Below are 20,717 nucleotides of genomic sequence, written 5' to 3' on the forward strand. Positions count from 1 at the left end.
TTATAATGAATGAATGAATGATTTGGTTGTTTTAAAAATGAAATTTTTACTCTGTATGTTTGGGACATTACATGAAGCTTTTTAAATAATAGGATTTGGGAAGGAATCATCTTGGACTTCAGCTCATTCACTATCCATCGGGAAGTTCTTTATCATACCATTCAAAGTATTTACAGTCTTCTTTCCCAAAATTAAACAAAATTGGAAAACATGATGTTTAATTTAGAACACAAATAAAAAACAGTTTCAAAATTAAAAAAAAAAAAATAAAAATTTAGTGTCATTTTCCCATAAAAACCTATCTAAAAACACCAAAGAACTATATAATTTGATTTGTTATTAAGGGTCTCTTCGACAACGTGCTCTAATAACTCTTGGAAGCTTTTAGTTTTTAAGAAAAAAAACCCTCAAATTAAAGAAATAAACTTTGTTCGGAAGTATGAGCTTAAAACTTTTATTTTAAACAAAATACTATCATCCAAAAGCTACTTCATGTCTTCATATAGCTTTTGGGAGTTTTTAGTAGTATTTAACTTTAGGTTTTATATTTTATATTATGATACATCTTTCAAAAGCTTACAACTACTTTTTCAAAACACGTCTATACAAATAAAAGATACAACTTTAAACTAGTTTTTACATACTTGAAACGTCTTATTATGCTTATTTTTCACTTGCCAATGTGGGTGGGCTTGTAGAGATACTAAAACATCTCAAAAAAATGTTCTATTTATGAATTAATTTTTTAGTTTTTGACATGAAATAAGATATTGTACCCGCTTAAATACAATTTTACACAAGAAAAATACAAAGCGATAGAACGATAGAATAAATTTATGTGGTTCGGTCGATGTGACATACGTTTACAAGCAGGAACCGTTGAATTCTTCTATTACTAAACTATTTCAAAAGTAATTACAATGGAATGCTAACTATAAATAATTATAACTGTAAACCCTAACAACTATAAGGCCAAACTCACATATTAGTAAACTCATAATAATTAAACAGGTTCATACCACGGGGGCTTTGCCTACTGCACCTACTATGAATACTTAACCCTTTGAAATCATCATTCGGGTTTTCTCAGTCATTTTTCGTGTCAGATTATTTATTTGGGTCACCAAATTCCAAGTAACACATTAACAATAGTTGTATCATCCATGTCTAAATTGACTATACACTACACATAGTATTATGATCTATAAAAAGGTTGATCACACCAGAAAAAATGAAACATAATACCTATCATTTAATTAGATAAGTACGGGTGAGCTCGTATCAGAACCGATATCAAACCATATAGTACCGGAATCATTTAGGGCCAATATAAATAACCGAATACCAAACCGGAGTATAAGGCATATATCGGTTCGGCTTGTGAAAGTAGGCTTACTTAAAACTTAAGGGCAAAATCGATACGAGAATGGGACCCGGCCGGTACTAAATCGTGTAGTACCCAAACAATTTCTTTCAAAAAAAAAAGAACCGAAATAAGATACAATTCGGTTTAGAAAACCAGATGAAGATTCTCACCTTTAAAGACAAGTATTGATGTTTTCTTTTTTTTTTTTTTTTTTTTTTTTTTTTTTTTTTTTTTTTTTTTTTTTGCATATATAAAATCTACATAAAAGATAACGACCATGTTCAAACTTTTGAATTGAAAATAATATTTCAAAACCACTTGACTCTTTTAAATGTAACAATAATAATAATAATATAATAATAATAAGTTGAAGATGATAAACTAAAATGTAAAAACGCGGGGCATTTAATATATACATTTGAAGATGACAGTTTCCAAGGGCCTCACCTCACATGTCACATGCCTAACTTCACCCACCGCTGCTCACTATTCCCTCCTCCGCCATTATAAATACTCATCTTCTCCACCACCTTTTCTTACCAACAAACACCCTCCATTCCTATAACTTCAAACAACATGAAGCTTCAATCTGCAACAACATCTCTAATCCTCCTCCTCCTCGCTCTTCTCTTCATCTCCTCCCTCGTCGAATCCACCACCACCATCACAACCTCTCCAACCGCCGCTCCTGTTCCCTCTCCAAGTACTTCTTCGATCCTTCTTCAATTCATATAATATCTGTAGTATGTAATGAGTTAATTGAATTATTGATGATGATGAAGATGATGAAATTGATGCAGGTGGATCATTTGGATGCGATAAGAAGTGCGAATTGAGGTGTTCGAGATCTGGATGGAGAAAAATGTGTCTGAAGCTGTGTGGGATCTGTTGCGGGAAATGCAAGGGATGTGTTCCTTCGGGTCCGTATGCAGATAAGGCTCAGTGCCCTTGCTACCGTGATATGAAGAACCAAAAGGGTAGAGACAAGTGCCCTTGAATTTTTTTTTTATTTATTATTATTATAATTTTCATGTAATGTTAGTATTTAGTTATTAAATTTTACTAAATTATTATGTTTCCCTATTGGGTTAATAAAGTTCATCGGTTGTACTACAAAGATAGTACTTTGTAGTTATTGGTGTTATTGAGTTGATTCATAAGTGGGATACTTATTTTGAAATAAATACATCTTGCATATAATGTTTAGTTTTTGATGTTTATCATTTACATTAAAACTGTTTAAAAGAGAATAAATAAAGGGTATTTGAATGATATTTTTAATAATATCTTTAAACACTTCTGAACGTAACTCTATTATTTTGCATTTTAAAAATATTTTTTTATTTTATCTACCAAATAAATTGCTAGGATTGTGTCTCACGGTCTCACAGATTTAAACCGACTCACATGAACCTAACGCTATATATATATATATATATATATATATATATATATATATATATATATATATATATAAGAAATGGTAGTCAAAATCCATAAAAACATAGTCAAAGATAAACAAATCCAAGTCAAACCTACATGTTTTTATTGGAAACATAAAAATTTGAGAAAAAATAAAATTTAAATAAAATCACTTACAACATAGGAAATCGTAGGTGGCACTTAGTTATCATCAAATATATATATATATATATATATATATATATATATATATATATATATATATATATATAGAGAGAGAGAGAGAGAGAGAGAGAGAGAGATATTCAAATGTGGATTGATATTGTGCGGACATATGGACAATGCTATTATGTGAGAATGACAAAGAAAATATGTTGTTTGATAATATAAATACGTTAAATATTACATAATTATAGTAATTATTACGCATTTTCAATAATTGAATCGTCTATAAGGTTATTATAGACTTTTATTTAATTATTCTCATTCTGTCAGAATTTTATCCGGATGTTTATTGAGTCGTATTCTGTAATAATGAAAATAAATGAAAAACGATACATGAAAACAAAAATGAATTAGAATTAGTAAGAATCCATTAAAATAACAATAGTTTTGTGAGATTTACGTATTCACATTACAAAACAACATATATTCTCTTAGTAATTCTCATAAAATAGCATTATCCACACGACCGCACAACAGGAAGATTTCTCATCAGTTGGTGTGAAATACAACAGGAAGATTTCTCATCAGTTAGTGAATTAATCACTTTCGCAGAATATTGGGGTGGCAACCCAAGGAAGGCGATAAGTTTCCTCAACATTTGTCACGACCTAATCTGGATACTGTGGAAACTTAGGAATGATCGGGTGTTCAATGGAGTATTTCATAGTCCCACTTATGGTGCAGGGGCAATTAAGTCATTGGTGTTCTTCTGGATAAAATGTAGGGGCAAAGAAGGAATTGGTGATTGGGAAAACTGGAATGATTCTCCATTTATATTTTAAGTTCACTTCAAGGTATCTCATTCCATGAATGTTTCTATTTTGTCTCTGTACTTGCGTTCCATGCTATTTACTTGCTAGTAGTGGTTCGTTTTTACTAATAACTAGTTTATAACCCGTGGAAACCACGGTTACAAAATTAATTAAATATTCATAGTAAAAAATTCAAAACTATTAATCAATTATTTTATATAAAATTTTAAATACATTATTAATTAAGAGATTTTTTTATTAGTTATGTAAAATTATAATTATTGATTCAAATAAATATGTGAAATTAATTTATCATATATATTAGACTCTTTTTATTTGTGAACTAATGAAAACAATAATATAAAATTTAAAATTTAAAATAAAGAATAAATAGATTGAAAAATAACATCACATTAATTAGGAGGTTTAATGAATTTAAAATAGAGAATTAATAGAATGACAAGTGGCATCAATGACAAGTGGCATCATATTAATTAGGAGTTCTAATATTATGACCCTTGGCAAAAAGACTACTATTTTATTAGTATAGATATTCGTCAGTTTCAAAAAAAAATATTAATAACACTAATTTTATTAAATAAAATGATGATGGTACCATTTTATTGCATTTAATTCCATCATTGCATTTAATTTTTAATGATATGTTAACTAATAATAAGGGGTATTTTAGTAAAAGAGATATTTATCTTTAAAATTAGTCAATTATTTTGGAACAAAAAAAAACATGTACTATTAATGTGGGATGGAGTAGAATAGCCTACAATTTATATGGGTATTTTTAAAAATTTGTTGATTTTTTATTATTTTTCAAAATCATTAAGAAATTTAGGTATTTTAATAAATTTCTCTTTTTTTTTTAACGGCTTTAGATTAAGCATTTAACATGGAAAGTAATATATATGGTTATTATTTAATTTAACTTGGACGTAATAGCTTAATGAGTTGAAAAAAATCGCGTAATGTATTAATATAGTAACTTTTCAGTTTTTATTTCTTTAGTTTCTCTTAAGTTAAAATTAATAAAATATCATGAAATTTGCTTTTTCTTATAAAAAAAAAACTAATTATTTAGTCGTATTTTCATATGATATTCAATTTTTCATAAATCACAATGATATTTGATTTTTGGTCCGATTAATCACGAATCCAATGAAATCAAATAGTATCTAATCTATAACATAAAATGATAAATGATGTGATAATGACAAATTGATAATTACATGAACAAATTTATCAAAATGTCACCAATATGTAACCTAAAAACAAGATGATCATATACATGCAAATTACACCAGATAATGCATTAGGATTGACAGGTGCACCTTGGTATCACAAACTCTGTGTCGGTGGTGCTCATACCACGTGTACGGCGTCGGCAGTGGTTCACCGGCACTGGTTTTAATCGCTGCTACTATAAATAATCGTCTTCACCACAATGCTACCAATTTCATTCTTAATTCGAAGAAGATGAAGCTTCCAGTTCCACTAGCAGCTCTACTCATCCTCGCTTTCGTTTTCACCTCCTCCGTCTTCAAATCCGCCGCCGCAACAACTCCTACCGGCGTATCCGCCTCCGCCTCCACCTCCGTTTCCATCTCCGTCTCTGGTCCAGGTATTTCATCGATCCCTCTTCATTCACCAATTCTCTACAATTTTAGGTTTTCACAACAAAACGGAATAGTTTGATTCGTTTTTTGTAGAAGGATAGATCGATTGATTTGATGAATTGATGAATGCAGGTGGATTTGGTTGCGATAAGAAGTGTGAATTGAGGTGTTCGAGATCTGGCCGGAGAGACAGGTGTTTGGATTATTGCGGGATCTGCTGCGGGAAATGCAGCGGCTGTGTTCCGGCGGGTCCGTACGCCGATAAAGCGCAATGCCCTTGCTACCGTGATATGAAGAACCCCAAGGGAACAAGCAAATGCCCTTAAAATGTTTGAATTTTAATGGATTAAAGTTTGTGTGAATAATTGTTGTGAAGGAGTTTTTGTATTATTGAAATAATCTTTTTTATAAATGAAGTATTTTTAGTTTTAATTTTAATATCTCTTGTTATTCATTAAAATGGTTTAGTGAAATAGTTTTACAAAGAAAGTGATTTTGTCATTTTGAATCATTTCCTTGTGAAATTTATCAAATTCGTGAAATTAATTTATATCGTATTTTTCGAAAGGCTTTATAAATGGCTCACGAAATTCGTTTATTTCAACAACCATACAATATAAATGTTAGGTTTTCTGTCGATACCTACAAAATATAAGATGTGAGGATAATAAAGAACACACATATTTACATGTAAATGTTAGGATTTGAGTCGATATAAAATGTTAGGATTTTGGTCTATACCCACAAAATATAAGATGTGAGGATAATAAAGAACGCACGTTTGCATCGTTCATACAATTAGGATAATTATGTTATGTACATGGCCAAACTAAAGATGTTCTACTAATTTTGATTACATTAGGGGTTTATAGTTACATTACGGGTTTATTTTGGGTTTATAGTAGCGGTGTACATCAAACCGCATAAACCATCCGCACTGCACCACACCACACCGCACCGCATAATGCGCTTATGGACGTTCGTGGTGCGGTTTGCGGTTTGTAGTTTTCATAAACCGCATTATGCAGTGCGATTTGTGGTTTATAATTACCAAATCGCGGTTCAAACCACACTGCAACTTACCATATATATATATATATATATATATATATATATATATATATATATATATATATATATATATATATATATATATATATATATATATATATATATATATATATATATATATATATATATATATATATATATATATATATATATATATATATATATATATATATATATATGGGGAGTAGTTCAAATGAGAACCACAAAAGATTAAGAATCTTAAGAACCCTCATTTCATAAGAAAATATGTATTGTGAATATTACTAAATATGTTCAAATCTCAATTTTTTTCTTTTTGGTAAGAAAATGGCAAAATCGTAAAAAAAAAATAGTCTATTATTTTCATTCATTCATATTTCAACACAAAATTTATATAAAATACAAATTTATACAATCAATTTAAATTTTAATACACAAAATTTACAATTAATACAATCAATTATACACTAACTCAAAAATTCAGAGAATCGTCAAACCCAAACGCTACCATTACCACCACCACCACACGTCGCCACTAACCACTTGCATCACAACAATTCTTTCTTACAAATCTGATCTGCATATAAAATGTTGCAATGCCAAGTAAAATACTACATTCATAGTTTAATAAACCTATTAATTTACTCATTTTGAATTTAATAAGAAACGATTATAAAAATTAAAGAATTCTTACATAAGTATACAACACAAAAATAAATATATTTACCAAAATATTTATACAAAAATTTATACATAAATCATTCATATTTTAACAAAAAAAATTATAAAAAACCATTCACAACAAAATGTTGTCAATTTACAGCTTAATATAGTCAATTACCGTTTAAGACAAAATTTACAACTTAATATAATAAATTAACAATTTAATAAGCAGAAATGTCATATTCTTAACGGAAAACTTACATTTATACCTTCAGATATGGAGACTAGTGATTATTTAAAAGTTTAATTTACACGATATTAACAATTTAAATTTTATATAATTTATTTAAAATTAGAGAAAATCATATATGTGTATAATGTTTCTTTCTTCACATATTTCAGAAGCAAACATAAAATTCATAAAAAATTTCCAGCTTAATATAGTCAAATTACAGTTTAATACACAACATTCACGGCTTAATACAATAAATTCACAGTTTAATATATAAATATATATATATATATATATATATATATATATATATATATATATATATATATATATATATATATATTCAAAGTCATATTCTCAACTTAAAACTCACATATATGCGTTCATATCTGGAGGAATTTTTATGTATTAAATTGTAAATTTATTATATTAAGATGTGAATAAAATTTACAACTTAATACACAAACATCATAGTTTAATACAATACATTCACAAATCATTGACAAGTGTAATCTCATATTTCAGTGCATAAATAGTTTATTCACAGTTTAATATACACATAAATTATCACATATTTCAAAGGATACATAAAAAACATATGCATAATCATAAAATAAGATAACTTATTTGAAATCAGCAAAGAAGATCAAGATGAGTGAGAAATAGAACATATCCTACTTTACCCCCACCACTAGCATCTAGGGATGACAAAAATCCCCATACCCAATGGGGAACCCGAAACCCGCACCCGTTTTGACTGGGGAATCCCTAGGTTGACCGGGGATAGGGACGGGGATAGGGAATACCCGAATAAAAAAAAGTGGGGATGGGGATACCCTTAATCCCCGACCCTGGACCCGTCCCCGACATATATTAATATATAAAAATAATACAGAACATATATTTATAGTATAGTTTATAATACATAAAATTTGAGCTAAGTAACCTAACTCATTAGTAATTACTTGGTTGAAATTATACTTTTTGCTTTTTCTTTTATCTAATTTAAACTCGTGTATATATATTTTTTTCTCTTTGGTTGATCTATTTTACCTTAAATATCAATCTGATAATTTTTTTTACTTGATTTTTGATGTATGTATTTAAATTTGGTAGAAAATTTATTTATATTTTTTCTGCAATTTATGGGTACTTGTATATTTTATAAAATCTTTAAACTTATGCTGGTAAAATTGAAATATATTTTATAAAATCTTTAAACTTATGCTGGTAAAATTGAAATATAGAATTTTTTCTTACGTAAAAGTTTGCATGTTAAAAGAGAAAAAAAAAATCCCCGTTTCCCCGTTGGGGATCCCCAGTCCCCGTTGGGGGTGGGGATGAGGGTTTATTTATATTCCCCGATGGGGATGGGGATGGGGATTGGAATGAGGATTCGGGGATTGGGATGGGGATTGGGGTCCCCTGTGTTCCCCGCCCCCATTGCCATCTCTAGTAGCATCAACATCGCTAACTACCATACGCTGCCATCAACCATCTCGATCATCATCCATCGGTGCCAACACCGCCAACATCCTTCCCTCAAAAATTAGATTTGGATAAAAAAAAATTAGAATTCATAATTAAATTCATCATTTCAGCCACTAATTCACAACTTACAATAATATTTCAACGTTTAACTTACACGATAGCCACAGTTTAAAATTTACATATTTTATTCAAAATTAGAGAAAATCATATATGTGTATAATGTTTCATTTATCTCATATTAAGTTCACAAAAAATCACAGCTTAATACAATTAATTTATAGCTCAATACAATCAATTCACAACTTAATACAGTTAATTCACATTTTAATACATCAATTTTACAACTTAATATAATAAATGTGTAGTTTAATATACAAAATTCACAACTTAGTACAGTAAGTAAGAACTTAATATAATCAATTCATAGTTTAATACAATCAATTCACGATTTAATACATAAATTTCACAAACTTAGTATAAAATTTACAATTTAATGTAAAAAAATTGTACATTCGTTACCATATTCTCAGCTTAATAGACTTGTTCATAACTAATTCACAACTTAAACCTTATAAAACTCATGAATTCACTGTTTAAAACTTATATTTTCTTATAAATAACCGTTAACACAAAATTCATTAAAACCTCACAACTTAATACAGTCAATTCACAGTTTAAACAGAAAATTCACAGCTTAATGCAGTCAATTTACTGTTTGAAACACAAAAATCAAAATTTAATACACAATTCACAGCTTAATATAGTCAATTCATAGTTTAAACATAAAATTCATAACTTAATGCAGTTAATTTAAAGTATAAAACACAAAACTATAGCTTAATACACAAAGTTCACAACTTATTACAATAAATTCACAACTTAATACACAAAATTTACAGTATAGACTCTCATTAACAGTATTTACAACTTAAAAACATACTTGATTTTCTTTTAACATTTCATCAAATATCTTGTGTGCACCACACAAATTAATACATTTCAATATTTTAATTCACAGTTTAATAAAGAAATATACTCTCATTAACGGTATTTACAACTTAAAAACATACTTGATTTTGTTCAAACATATGATTAAATACCTTGTGTCACCACACTAATTCACAGTTTAACAAAATATTTCAGGATTCTCATTCCCAATTTATTAAAACAATTTAGGGCTCTAATTTATAACATTCACAACTTAAAAACATATTAATTCACTCATTCATAGTTAAAACCAACATTAACAAAACTAAACAATAATTGGAAAACATCACAATTCACAACTTATATAAAAAACATAAATTCAAATTATTTGAGAAAAGCCTAAAATATAATAACATACATTTTAAATTCAATTCACAACATAAAAACCATAAAACATAAACTTTGAATATCATTTTTATGCAAATATTATAACAAATAATATAACAAACTTGTATTCACAACTTAGTAGAATTAAAAACTAAGATTAAGTAAAACAAACAAAAAATACGATATTAAAACATTACATTCACACATTAACAAAAGAAAAAAACGATCAAAAGAAAACTAACTTTTTAGCATAGAGAATCAAAACGGAGCAAGACTTTTAGAATAAAATAGCTTATATTATAATATAATGACATGTTCTTAAAAAATCAAACTCAAAACATGTATCATTAATAGTTCAAAATTTCAAGATTTTAAAATAATTACATCTATAATGATAGGCAAATCATAAAACTAAAATATAACTAAAAAAATAAGAAAAAAAAAGTAAATATCATGAGATGCATGTCATATAACAAAATTAATTAATAATACTTTAACATGCGCTAGACTAGGGAATCGATTGTAGTAAAAAAAGCATATGAATCTATTTAGCTAGTGAATAGTAACACTACAGAAATAAAATGAACAACAAACGATTATCTCTATTACTTTCGAAAACATAGCAAAGTGGTTGAATATCTGTGATCATACTATTCCACTATAAGTATATACACTTCTTGGCTTTCTTTTTATCCACTCCACTCATAGCCAACCCAACTGTCTTCAAATAAAATGAGGTGAACAGTACGTGTTTGTCAAATGACTATTATTAGGAGCTGGGCAGATACAAGAGTAACAAAAGCACCTGATTGATAATGAAAATACCCAAATTGATGATATAATAGCATATGTATCAACCTAATAATCATTAAAATAATAGCATATTAATTCCTTGTAGCTTCACTTGTTTTCTTAAAAAAACAAGTATGTTATTATTAAGCCAAACGAGTGAATAATTTCCAAATCAGTCGCTGTTGAGATACACTCAAGTATGTTATTTCAAGTTCCAAATAACCATAATTGAGCAAAATCAAAGCATTTCAACTACCTTAACTAGATAATAAAAAAACTAAGATTCAGATAAGTAAAGAGTACCATGGAAGGAAGAGTTTGCTTGGTAAAGAGAGGAGACCAGTGGTAAAAAGAAAAATACCTTAATCGAGTTTTCTACAGTTCATTTGTTTTCTTAAAAAACAAAACCACCGGTAAGTAAAACATGAAACCCTCCCTCTCCTGCAACACCTAATTTTTGATATGACATAGCCACTCGTCGGAATAATGAATCTGGCATTGCCTATCGTCCGTGGTGTTGTTGTCATCATCGGTGGTGCAGTTACCGACATAAATCACAGATCTAGAGATGAAAGAGGAAGACGTAATCAGTGGATCTGGTGCATGTGGTGTAGAAATAATAGATCTAGCTGGCGATGTCGGTTCCGACTTGAATTCCGACGAGATAACAGATCGGATGGTGTAGTAACAAATCGATGCACCGGAGGTTGTTGGTGGACTAGATATGGACGAGATCTAAACATATTTAAACCAGATCTAACAGGAGATGAGGTGATCGTGAGGCTGGTTACCAATGGTGGTCGGAGGCGGCCGATGGCGGTGGTTCGCCGATGGTAGGAGTAGGCGACAGTTCTCCGACGGTATGAGGCGGCGGATGTATGGGGGTGGTGGTTGGTGGCAACCGGTGGAAATAGTTATATGTTCTTCAAGTTTTGGTGGGAGACGATGAGAGAGTTTGAGAGGTTCTAAAACTATTAGATGCTTTTTGTTTTTAGAAAATATGAGTAAAATGAAAGTATTAGATCTAGGTTAGATAATAAGTTTTTAGTTAGTTCTTAATCTTTTTTGGTTCTCATTTGAATATATATATATATATATATATATATATATATATATATATATATATATATATATATATATATATTATATGTCACACACACACACACAACACGTTAGATGTTTACCACTTTTAATACCGTTAATAATATTTATGAGATTTCGATTGATAAACATGAGTCAAAATGGAAAACCAACTATATCAAAAATATGTGTTTACAGTACCATAATTTCATATTATAATTTTAAAATATTGTAAAATATTTTGATGTTATGCATAAAGAAGATGCTTATACAGGCAACTAATATTTTCTTCATAGAATATAAAGCATCACACACTTATTATGTTTAAAACAAAATTTAATATTTATGTTTATGAAACATAAACCGCACAAAAACCGCAAAACCGTCTGCACAAAACCGCATCGCATAACGCGGTTTATTACCTTTACGGTGCGGTCGGCAGTTCCCAAAAATAACAAACCGCATATTTGGTGCGGTTTGCGGTTTTGTGGATAAACCGCACCGCGAACACCCCTAGACTTTATAGTTACATAGGGATCTATATGTAGAGTTAGGGTTTTCAATTTCAGGCCTAAAATTCAATACGGGCTAAGCCCAAAATAAATTATTTGTGGTCATTGTAGCATCAATCACAATCATCGCACTCTACAACTTAACAATCTTTCAATTTGAGGATAACTAACAAAACGTTTCAGCGTTTTCCTCTCCTATATACAGTGCATTCTCATCAATCATCTAGAAGGCTAATTTAAGACATACAAGGATTCAGCTATTTTGTTGTCACTATCTTGATAAAGATATATCTTGGATTATGTGGACAAATGATATATAAAAAGGATAAGATATACGGTTCTAAAAACAATTTAAAATTTTGTGAGAGGGTTTTTGATTTGCAAAACTTGAATTATTAAAAAAAATACTCATTTTAACATGCATTATAAAAACATTAACACCTTGTTCCCAAGTTTTAGCAAGAGAAATAAAATAAGGAGAGAAAAGGAAATTGTATTTTGTGTTTTAGAGTTTGAAAGAAATAAAAAGAAAATTAGTTTGTTAATTTTCATCAAATACTTCCAAATTGGAAGGAAAGTTAGGAAATAAAGTTTTTTTTTTTTTTTCATTTTTTTCCACTCTTTTTCATTTTCTTTCATTAAAAAACTCAGAAATACCAACTTTTTTTTTTCTCATTGTCATCCATTTCCTTTCTTTCCCTTGTTAAGTTGAATTGAGAACATGGTGTAAAATAGCAACTTCAAAAAGCGCTTCGGGTTGAAATTCTTGTCGAATCACATTTTCAACATATGTTTACAAATTTAGAAAGTTGCGTAGTATGAATCCCTTTGCTACTAGGAAACTAGAAAACAATCACAGAAAGCTTCACAAGAGTTTTCAAGACGGAGAGGCTTCAAAAGAAGTTCACGAAAATGAAGGAAGAAAAAAACCGAAAGTTAAGTTTATATATATGACTCATTCATACATGCTTTGTAAATTGTGAAGTAGTTGTCAATCATTGGATTTTAAACCCATATAAGGAGAATAAAAATAAGCTCTTAGTGTATATTTTTTTATATATAAACAAAATTTATTAATAACACCATAAGATTTGACAGCTAATAACTAGTTATATTAGTGACTAAGAGGGTGTTTGTTTTTTCTCTGCAGATCTGTGTGGTCTCTTTTGTCTGCGCCTCGCAGACCACACACAGATATAAAAGTTTGCAGTGCGTTTGTTTTTCTGAAGTGCGCAGACATAAAAACGTTTGCACGAGGTCTTCACCACACATATATGGGTCAGCCTCTTCTAAAGTCTGCGAAGTGCTTTTGACCTAAAAAAACGTGTTTCTTTTGTTTCTGCCTCCATTCGTCCAACATTCCCACCTTCGTAGAAAGAACCCTCGACAACTCCTTCTTCACTCCAGCAACCTTCGTCGGCCATCACCTCCAATCCAATCAGCACCGTCCGTTGCCGCCGCCCTCCTCTCCGATCGCAGGCGTCCAGGCGACATCTCCGATTGCAGCGGACAACGAACAGATTTGTCGTCTGCATCTACCTCCTCTCTCCTTCGTTTTCAATTTCAATTCAAATTATTGTTTGATCTGATGGAACTCTCATTGGATTTGACCTGATGGAACTCTCATTTTCAATTTCAATTTCAATTCCCTGAAAATATTAAATTTGTTGGGTAGTCCTTCATATTTTCTTGGATTTGACCCGATGGAACTCTCATTTTGACTTCTTTTTGTGATTAAAAACAGTTCTTTTATATATAAACCAAATTCATTAAAACGTCATAACTGTTAGTTTTAACGATGACTTTCCAACAAAAATTTTCACTGTTGATTCATATATTTAAGTTTGTAACAAAAATTGTCACAATCACAACATAGGTCAAAAACGGTTGCACACCACGGCGTCTTGCTTATTGCCAAACATGTTATTCTTTTAAAATATATGAAAGCAGGTTATTTCCTAATATAAGTTTCCTTTTTTTTGGTCATGAATAGCTCTTTTAATTAGTTTCTAACAGTTTCTACGTAGTACTTAGTATCATAGATAACAAGAAAGATGAATTCCATTTATTAAAGTCGAAGTTACATATATTTTGTACACAATTTTTTCTGCGTAAAATGCATCACCAAGAAAAAAGTATATAACATGTCGAACTATGGAAATCGAGAGTTTTGATAACATGGTTTGAAAACGAAAAGTTAGTGTTGAAAGTGGAAGATCAACAAAATCAAATATATGGGATTCAAACTTGAGTCAAAACTTATTATTTTTCCTTAAATTACAAGATTGAAATTAATGAAAAAAATAGTCATATCTCATTCTATTAGGTACTAGTTGTGAGATTCATGTATTACAATAAATTAATTTAAAAGAAAAAAAAGTTAGATATAAAAGTCTAAATATTTGAGAATTTTATATTTATATGAAAATAAGAAAAAATGAATTATTAAAATTGAAATGTTTTTTTTATATTTTAAATTTAAACAAATAATTTAAATAAATAAACAAAAAAATTAATAAGCTTTAATTTTGAAAATTTGAAATTAGAAGATAAGTCAATTAATAAAATTGATATCTATTTATTATTACATTTATTGTAATTATTACATTAAAATATTATGTAGAATTTAACAAAATTAAAAAAAAATACCCATAAAATGACATGTGAAAAAAATTAATTTAAAATAACAAAAAAATGACATTTGACAAATTAAATAAGAATATGACATGTAGCAAAAAAAAAATCATTTATTAAAATAAGATGTGTATTTATGGTTTGCCATGACATTTTCTTAGAGCTCTTGAATATAATCATATCCCATAAAATTAACTAATATTTAATTTTGTATTTCAAAATTTCATATTATATTTAAAGATTTTCGAAAAGCATTTATATGATAGTCAATAAATCCGCAAACTGTTATTATCAAAAATTAAATTTGAAATCATACCTATTTTTTATCCTGTGTATACTTTGTTTTTAAGGTAACTTTAAATAATATTTTATCTACATATATCATTTTGTATTTTACTAATATTTTTCTCTAACTATTTTAATTGCTATTTATTCAATTATTTTATTTTGTGAACTGTAGAACCGTTATATAGTGATATATAAAAGAATGTCAATTTTTGTAATTTAGTTCGGCTTTTATATATAAGATCGCCTAATATGTAGTTGCAAATATTCCAAAAAAAAAAATAAGAATCAAAACATAACACGATTCAATATTGAAAATCTTCAACTATTTTGACCTATTTGAATGGGGAAAAAGAATACTTAATGTTCTGATTCGATGATCAATTTAAACCAAACAATTTTAGTGGACACAAATTGGTCAAAAGCACCAAAAAGTCGGAATCAAATAAAGAAAATATTAGACACATATCAAATAAATACTTCCCATAATAGACAAACCTTTTCTTTATCAACAATGCACCATATGCTCCAAACTACACTTGAAAACATATATTATATATATAACAACAAAAAGAAGAAGCATCTAAGATTTTTCATAAGGAAAATATGAGTTATATTCTTCTGACAAACAAACTCACACTACTAAATTAGGCTGCAAATTTAACCACAAAGTTATTCATCGAGAGGACTCAATCAAACTCAAACTCCCCTCCACAAATCATTTCTATGTCCTCTCTTTTTGTCACAAATCAACACAACCTCCATATGCATTATTTGCAACATTAGATATACAATTGTATACATATCTTACCTCAAAAACCATCACCCTCACCCCCTCCCACCATTCCCATGTCGTTGGTTCCTAAAGTAGCTTAGCAGCGATTGAGCCTGCAACAAAACATTTAAAATTTTACATATCATCACCAAACATTCAATGATGAGGGCGTTTACGTCTTTTGCACAAACGAGAGATCGAGCGCGTGTCCCGTCCCATCTTTTACAGTTCGACAAAAAAAAAATACAATTTTGTCCCATTAATATCAGTCTCAGTCCCAATCCAATACATGTCAAACACAGTACAACATGTTCTGTCATGTCATGTCTCATCTTTCGTAACAAACGGGCCCCGTTTGTTACACATGACATGACAGAACAGGTTTTACTGTGTTTGGTATGCATTGGATTGAGACTGAGACTGATATTAATAGGACAAAATTGTATTTTTTTTTTTGTCGAACCGTAAAAGATGGGACGGGACACGCGCTCGATCTCTCATATGTGTAAAAGACGTAAATGCCCTTACTATCAAAAACTAAAAATAAAAACACACCTTTTCCTTAGCACGTGGGGTCCCCGACTGTGACAAAGCAACCAATGGCGGGACCGCCCCCTCTTGCAACACCATATTACAAAACCGACTGCTATTCGTACACAACTGCAAAAGCGCCGCCGCCGCATTCTCCTTCCCTCTCGCGGACCCCAACTCAACAACCTCAACCAAAACCGGTATCCCGCCCTCCTGCCCAATCGCCGTCCGACCTTCCGGAATCGTCGCAAGATTCGACAACACCGCAACCGCCTTATCCACCATCCCCGCCGCGGGGTCCATTAACTCCACAAGATACTTCACCGCGCCAGCCTGGACGATTCTCGCTTTATTTTCGTGAAAAATCGATAAATTAAATAAAGCAGTCGCTGCATCCTTTTTACCCCTCGGTGTCCCGTTCCCTAATAAATCCACAAGCGGACGAATCGCCCCCGACCGCCCGATTCTTATTTTGTTGTCTTCAATCACCGAAAGACTAAAAAGCGTGGCGGCCGAGTTTTCTTTCGCTTCCGAGCTCCCGGTCTCGAGCACGTGAATCAACGGTTCGATCGCATCCGCGTTTGCAATCGCGGTTTTGTTGTTGTCATTTATCGATAAATTCAAAAGGGCAGTTACGGAATTTTCTTGGACTTTTTCGTCCGTTGACTTTAGAAGACCGATTAGTAAATTTATCGCGCCACAGTTTGCGATCACGATGCGGTTATCCATGTTGTGTCTCGCGAGTAATCTTAACTCACCAGTTGTGTTTCTAACCACATCGATCGACGTGTCGGTCAACTCGTTGACCAATTTCTTGACTTGGGTTTCAACCGCGGTTAAATCCGGTCGCGTCTCCGTGGTTGGAGACGACACGATCCGCGGGCCGAACCGATCCGACGGTCTCCGCCATAGTTGGTTTCTTGGCCTCGGTTCGAACCGCGGCGAGTATTCGTGTTCCCGCCGCGGTGTGGCGGTGGCAGCAGGCTGAGCCGCCACTTCCACCGCCACCTCCGGCGGCACCACCACCTCATCCGCCTGAGACTCGTTTGTATTCGAAACCGTTGAGTTTTCACCTTGGTCGCCGGATTCCGGTGTGTTTTCCGGTAAGGAATCGACGGAGGGCGTTTGGACATGGTGGTGGTGGACGGGAGAATTGGGTTCGTGAAAAGACGAAATTACCCCTACGGGTGTTAACCGGTCAGGGAGTTTGACATTGTTTGACTCGCACCAGTTTGCGATTAGGGCTTTCACGGTGTAATTAGGGATGAGATTAGTGTGGGCTAGGGTTTGCATGGTTTTAGGGCACACAGTGAGGCCAAGATCAAGCCATTTACGAATATACCCCCGCTCATATGTCTGTCCAGAAGCTACAATTACAGGATCTGTCATCAATTCAAGTGATAAAGGGCAACAGAAATCAGGTGGAATTGGAACAGGGTTTGAAGATTCTGATTGTTTTGATTCGATTAAACAATCGATCATATGTGTAACAAGATTAATCATTTCTTCAATAACTTCTAAATCTCCAATCTTTTCTGCTTGTTCTGCGTTTTCCTTTAGTTTTTCAAGGGCAACAGCTTCGATTAAAAGTTCTTGGTTTGACTTTAGGTTAAGAAAGTCAGCAATTTTTGACCTCGAGTCAACACTAGGTCCAGATCCATCTGTTTGATCTCTTATTGCTTTTGAAAGGATTGATGATGATTTTTCATGACCCATGTGTTTGATTTTCTGTATGCAATGCTGCAAAAGGGCCAAAAAGAAATATGTAGTTTTTATATATTTGTGTAATTCAATTCAATTTCTTTATTAAATTTATGAAATTATGGAATACCTCGAGTGATGATGAACTTAATTCATCAGGAAGATCATTAGAAGATTGCAGAAGCTCAAAAAGCTGTAAGCTTTGAGAACGAATCTTTGCAAATAATGATTCGATTTGCATAACCTAAAAAGTGGAAGAAATAGAGATACAAAATAATAAAGTTTTATAATTTCATTTCAAGAAAATTAAAATTTGGAAAAATGAGGGTGATTAAGACATACAAAGTAAACTTTGCTCATCAACGGGTGGCAATCTTCAAGAAGCTCTCTGAGTTCATCAATGGATTGATTCAATCCTGCAAATTCTTTTTGGAGAGATTCATTGGAAGAGATTTCTGAATCAGTGATTGATTCAAGTACTGGTTTATTTAATTTGAGTATTTCTTCAATCTTTTGGTAGTATTTTCCAACAATTTCTGAATTTCTGTTTTCATGGGATGGAAGATGAAAGAAAGTAGAGATGTTTTTGAGAAGGACTTTCAGAAGTGATATCTCCATGACACCTGTAAATAAGCAATGAATCATAATCTAGGAGATAATTAAATAACTATAATCTAAATTCCAAAATTTAGAAAAGGATCACAGACCTATATTTGGAAACTTGTGATTTGCTTATTTGAGAAAATGTTGTTCATATATGTGATCTTTAGAAAAGCCAAACTCCATAGATGATGTTCTTTTTGAACTCCCTATGAAGGTGTATAAATTCATTTAGTAGCATATAATTATAATGTGAGTTTTGTTAATAACCTTAGAACCAACAGCATGTTTGAATTGATATTTACCTTTAATTGTATGAGTTGTGTGATCTTTTAGTTACAGAGCTTGACTGTGGATTCAAAAAATGATAAACTTGGGTGTTATGCTCAAGAGATGATATATGAATGTGAAAGAACAAAAGAGTGCTTCAAATGAGGCTAATAACAATCCAGAAGAACAAAAACAAGACAGATTTAGATGTATCATATTGCAAAAGCTTGAAAAACAGTAAGCAACACAAAATCAGAGATAATTTAGTTAACTAGGGAGATAAAATATCTTCCATTAATGGACAAACATCAACAAAATATCATCTTCAAAAGTAATCTACTTATAATGTTAGTTTAATTTCCAGCATAAATGCAAGAAGAAGTAATAACTCGACAAGTTATAGATACCAATCCTACCTAAAGAATCCAATACATAAACTTAGCATAAATGGAATCTTTCGCAAATTGGGGGAAAATTCGACTTTCGGTTATAACTTTTACCAATTACCACCACATTACAATTCAAAACGAAGCAATACTAGATCATACCCCCAATCGCTAAGCAATTATCGAAACTATAACTCATCAATACAATATACATACCCTGGATAAATAACCGACAGAAGTTTATGATCTCTCTACAGAATTCAAAGTACTAATGTCGGAATTCAAATTGATCAAATATACAAACACGCAAAGCTTAAATAAGAACGAGCATAAAGAATAGACTTGACTTCACCTCAATTGAACTCAAAACGCGTTGAAGAAAACGTTGAAAAAGGAACGAGTCCAACAGAGATCAAGAAGACGAATACAATCAGTAATAAACGAAACCCTAGAAGATAGAGTAAGAGTTCACCTGAATAACAAGGAACAAAGATCGGCAGATTCTAGCTTGAACAATTCGCCAAGGGATTGTAATTTGTAAAGATATTAAGAAACCAGTGGGTATGCGAAATGTTTATTCCTCTTGAATTCATGAAACAGCTCTATTCTTGCTTTCTCATTGGCTTTTTTATTTCTGCCATTATTTTATTTTTGATACCCAAAAACTCCGAATTTGTTCCTTCTTTTTGCTTTTGCTGCCCAATATTTAGGAAGGAGGTCAAAAAGAAAATGATATCGATTGCTGCAAAGCTGTTTGTGTTTTTCAATTTTCATTCATTTTTTTTTTTTTATAAGAAGTTATCTTTAAATTTAGAGTAAATTACACCAATGGTTTCTATGGTTTGAGGTAATTTGTACCTTTGGTTTATAATTTATTTTTTTTAACTTGGAAGATCCTTACGGTTTATTTTTGTTACGTGTTTGGTCCATGTCTTACATAAAAACACTATTTTGCCACTGATTTTTTATTTTTTTTTAAATAAAGTGGGGTAGGTAAAGAAAGATAAG

The 20,717-nt window shown here is 31.0% G+C and overlaps 3 protein-coding genes across 7 annotated transcripts; 2 read left to right on the forward strand and 1 right to left on the reverse strand.

The window, feature by feature from the left end:
- Positions 1-1,806: 1,806 nt before the first annotated feature.
- LOC111918408 (peamaclein) lies at positions 1,807-2,501 on the forward strand. 2 transcript variants are annotated; one of them, XM_023914079.3, is made up of 2 exons: positions 1,807-2,069; positions 2,149-2,501. In XM_023914079.3, the coding sequence occupies exons 1-2, from the start codon at positions 1,943-1,945 to the stop codon at positions 2,361-2,363; spliced, it is 342 nt and encodes a 113-aa protein (XP_023769847.1). In that variant the 5' UTR covers positions 1,807-1,942; the 3' UTR covers positions 2,364-2,501. The 2 variants fall into 2 exon arrangements, with proteins under 2 accessions (XP_023769847.1, XP_023769848.1); XM_023914080.3 differs by having other exon boundaries at positions 1,832-2,069; positions 2,167-2,501.
- A 2,419-nt stretch (positions 2,502-4,920) lies between these two features.
- On the forward strand, positions 4,921-5,831 carry LOC111918407 (peamaclein). The gene is made up of 2 exons (XM_023914078.3): positions 4,921-5,398; positions 5,526-5,831. Exons 1-2 carry the CDS (start codon positions 5,254-5,256, stop codon positions 5,717-5,719), a joined length of 339 nt encoding a protein of 112 aa, XP_023769846.1. The 5' UTR covers positions 4,921-5,253; the 3' UTR covers positions 5,720-5,831.
- A 10,149-nt stretch (positions 5,832-15,980) lies between these two features.
- On the reverse strand, positions 15,981-20,421 carry LOC111918406 (U-box domain-containing protein 4). Of its 4 annotated transcripts, none has more exons than XM_052770644.1 (7): positions 20,182-20,420; positions 19,359-19,402; positions 19,161-19,262; positions 18,796-19,076; positions 18,584-18,697; positions 16,777-18,492; positions 15,981-16,334 (listed from the first exon to the last, which is right to left on the reverse strand). In XM_052770644.1, exons 4-7 carry the CDS (start codon positions 19,069-19,071, stop codon positions 16,275-16,277), a joined length of 2,166 nt encoding a protein of 721 aa, XP_052626604.1. In that variant the 5' UTR covers positions 19,072-19,076; positions 19,161-19,262; positions 19,359-19,402; positions 20,182-20,420; the 3' UTR covers positions 15,981-16,274. The 4 variants fall into 4 exon arrangements, with proteins under 4 accessions (XP_052626604.1, XP_052626605.1, XP_052626606.1 ...); XM_052770645.1 differs by having other exon boundaries at positions 19,359-19,490; XM_052770646.1 differs by lacking the exon at positions 19,161-19,262 and having other exon boundaries at positions 20,182-20,421.
- Between the last annotated feature and the right edge of the window lie 296 nt (positions 20,422-20,717).

Source organism: Lactuca sativa, chromosome 4 (genome assembly GCF_002870075.4).
Source record: "Lactuca sativa cultivar Salinas chromosome 4, Lsat_Salinas_v11, whole genome shotgun sequence".
NCBI classification, from domain to species: Eukaryota; Viridiplantae; Streptophyta; class Magnoliopsida; order Asterales; family Asteraceae; genus Lactuca; species Lactuca sativa.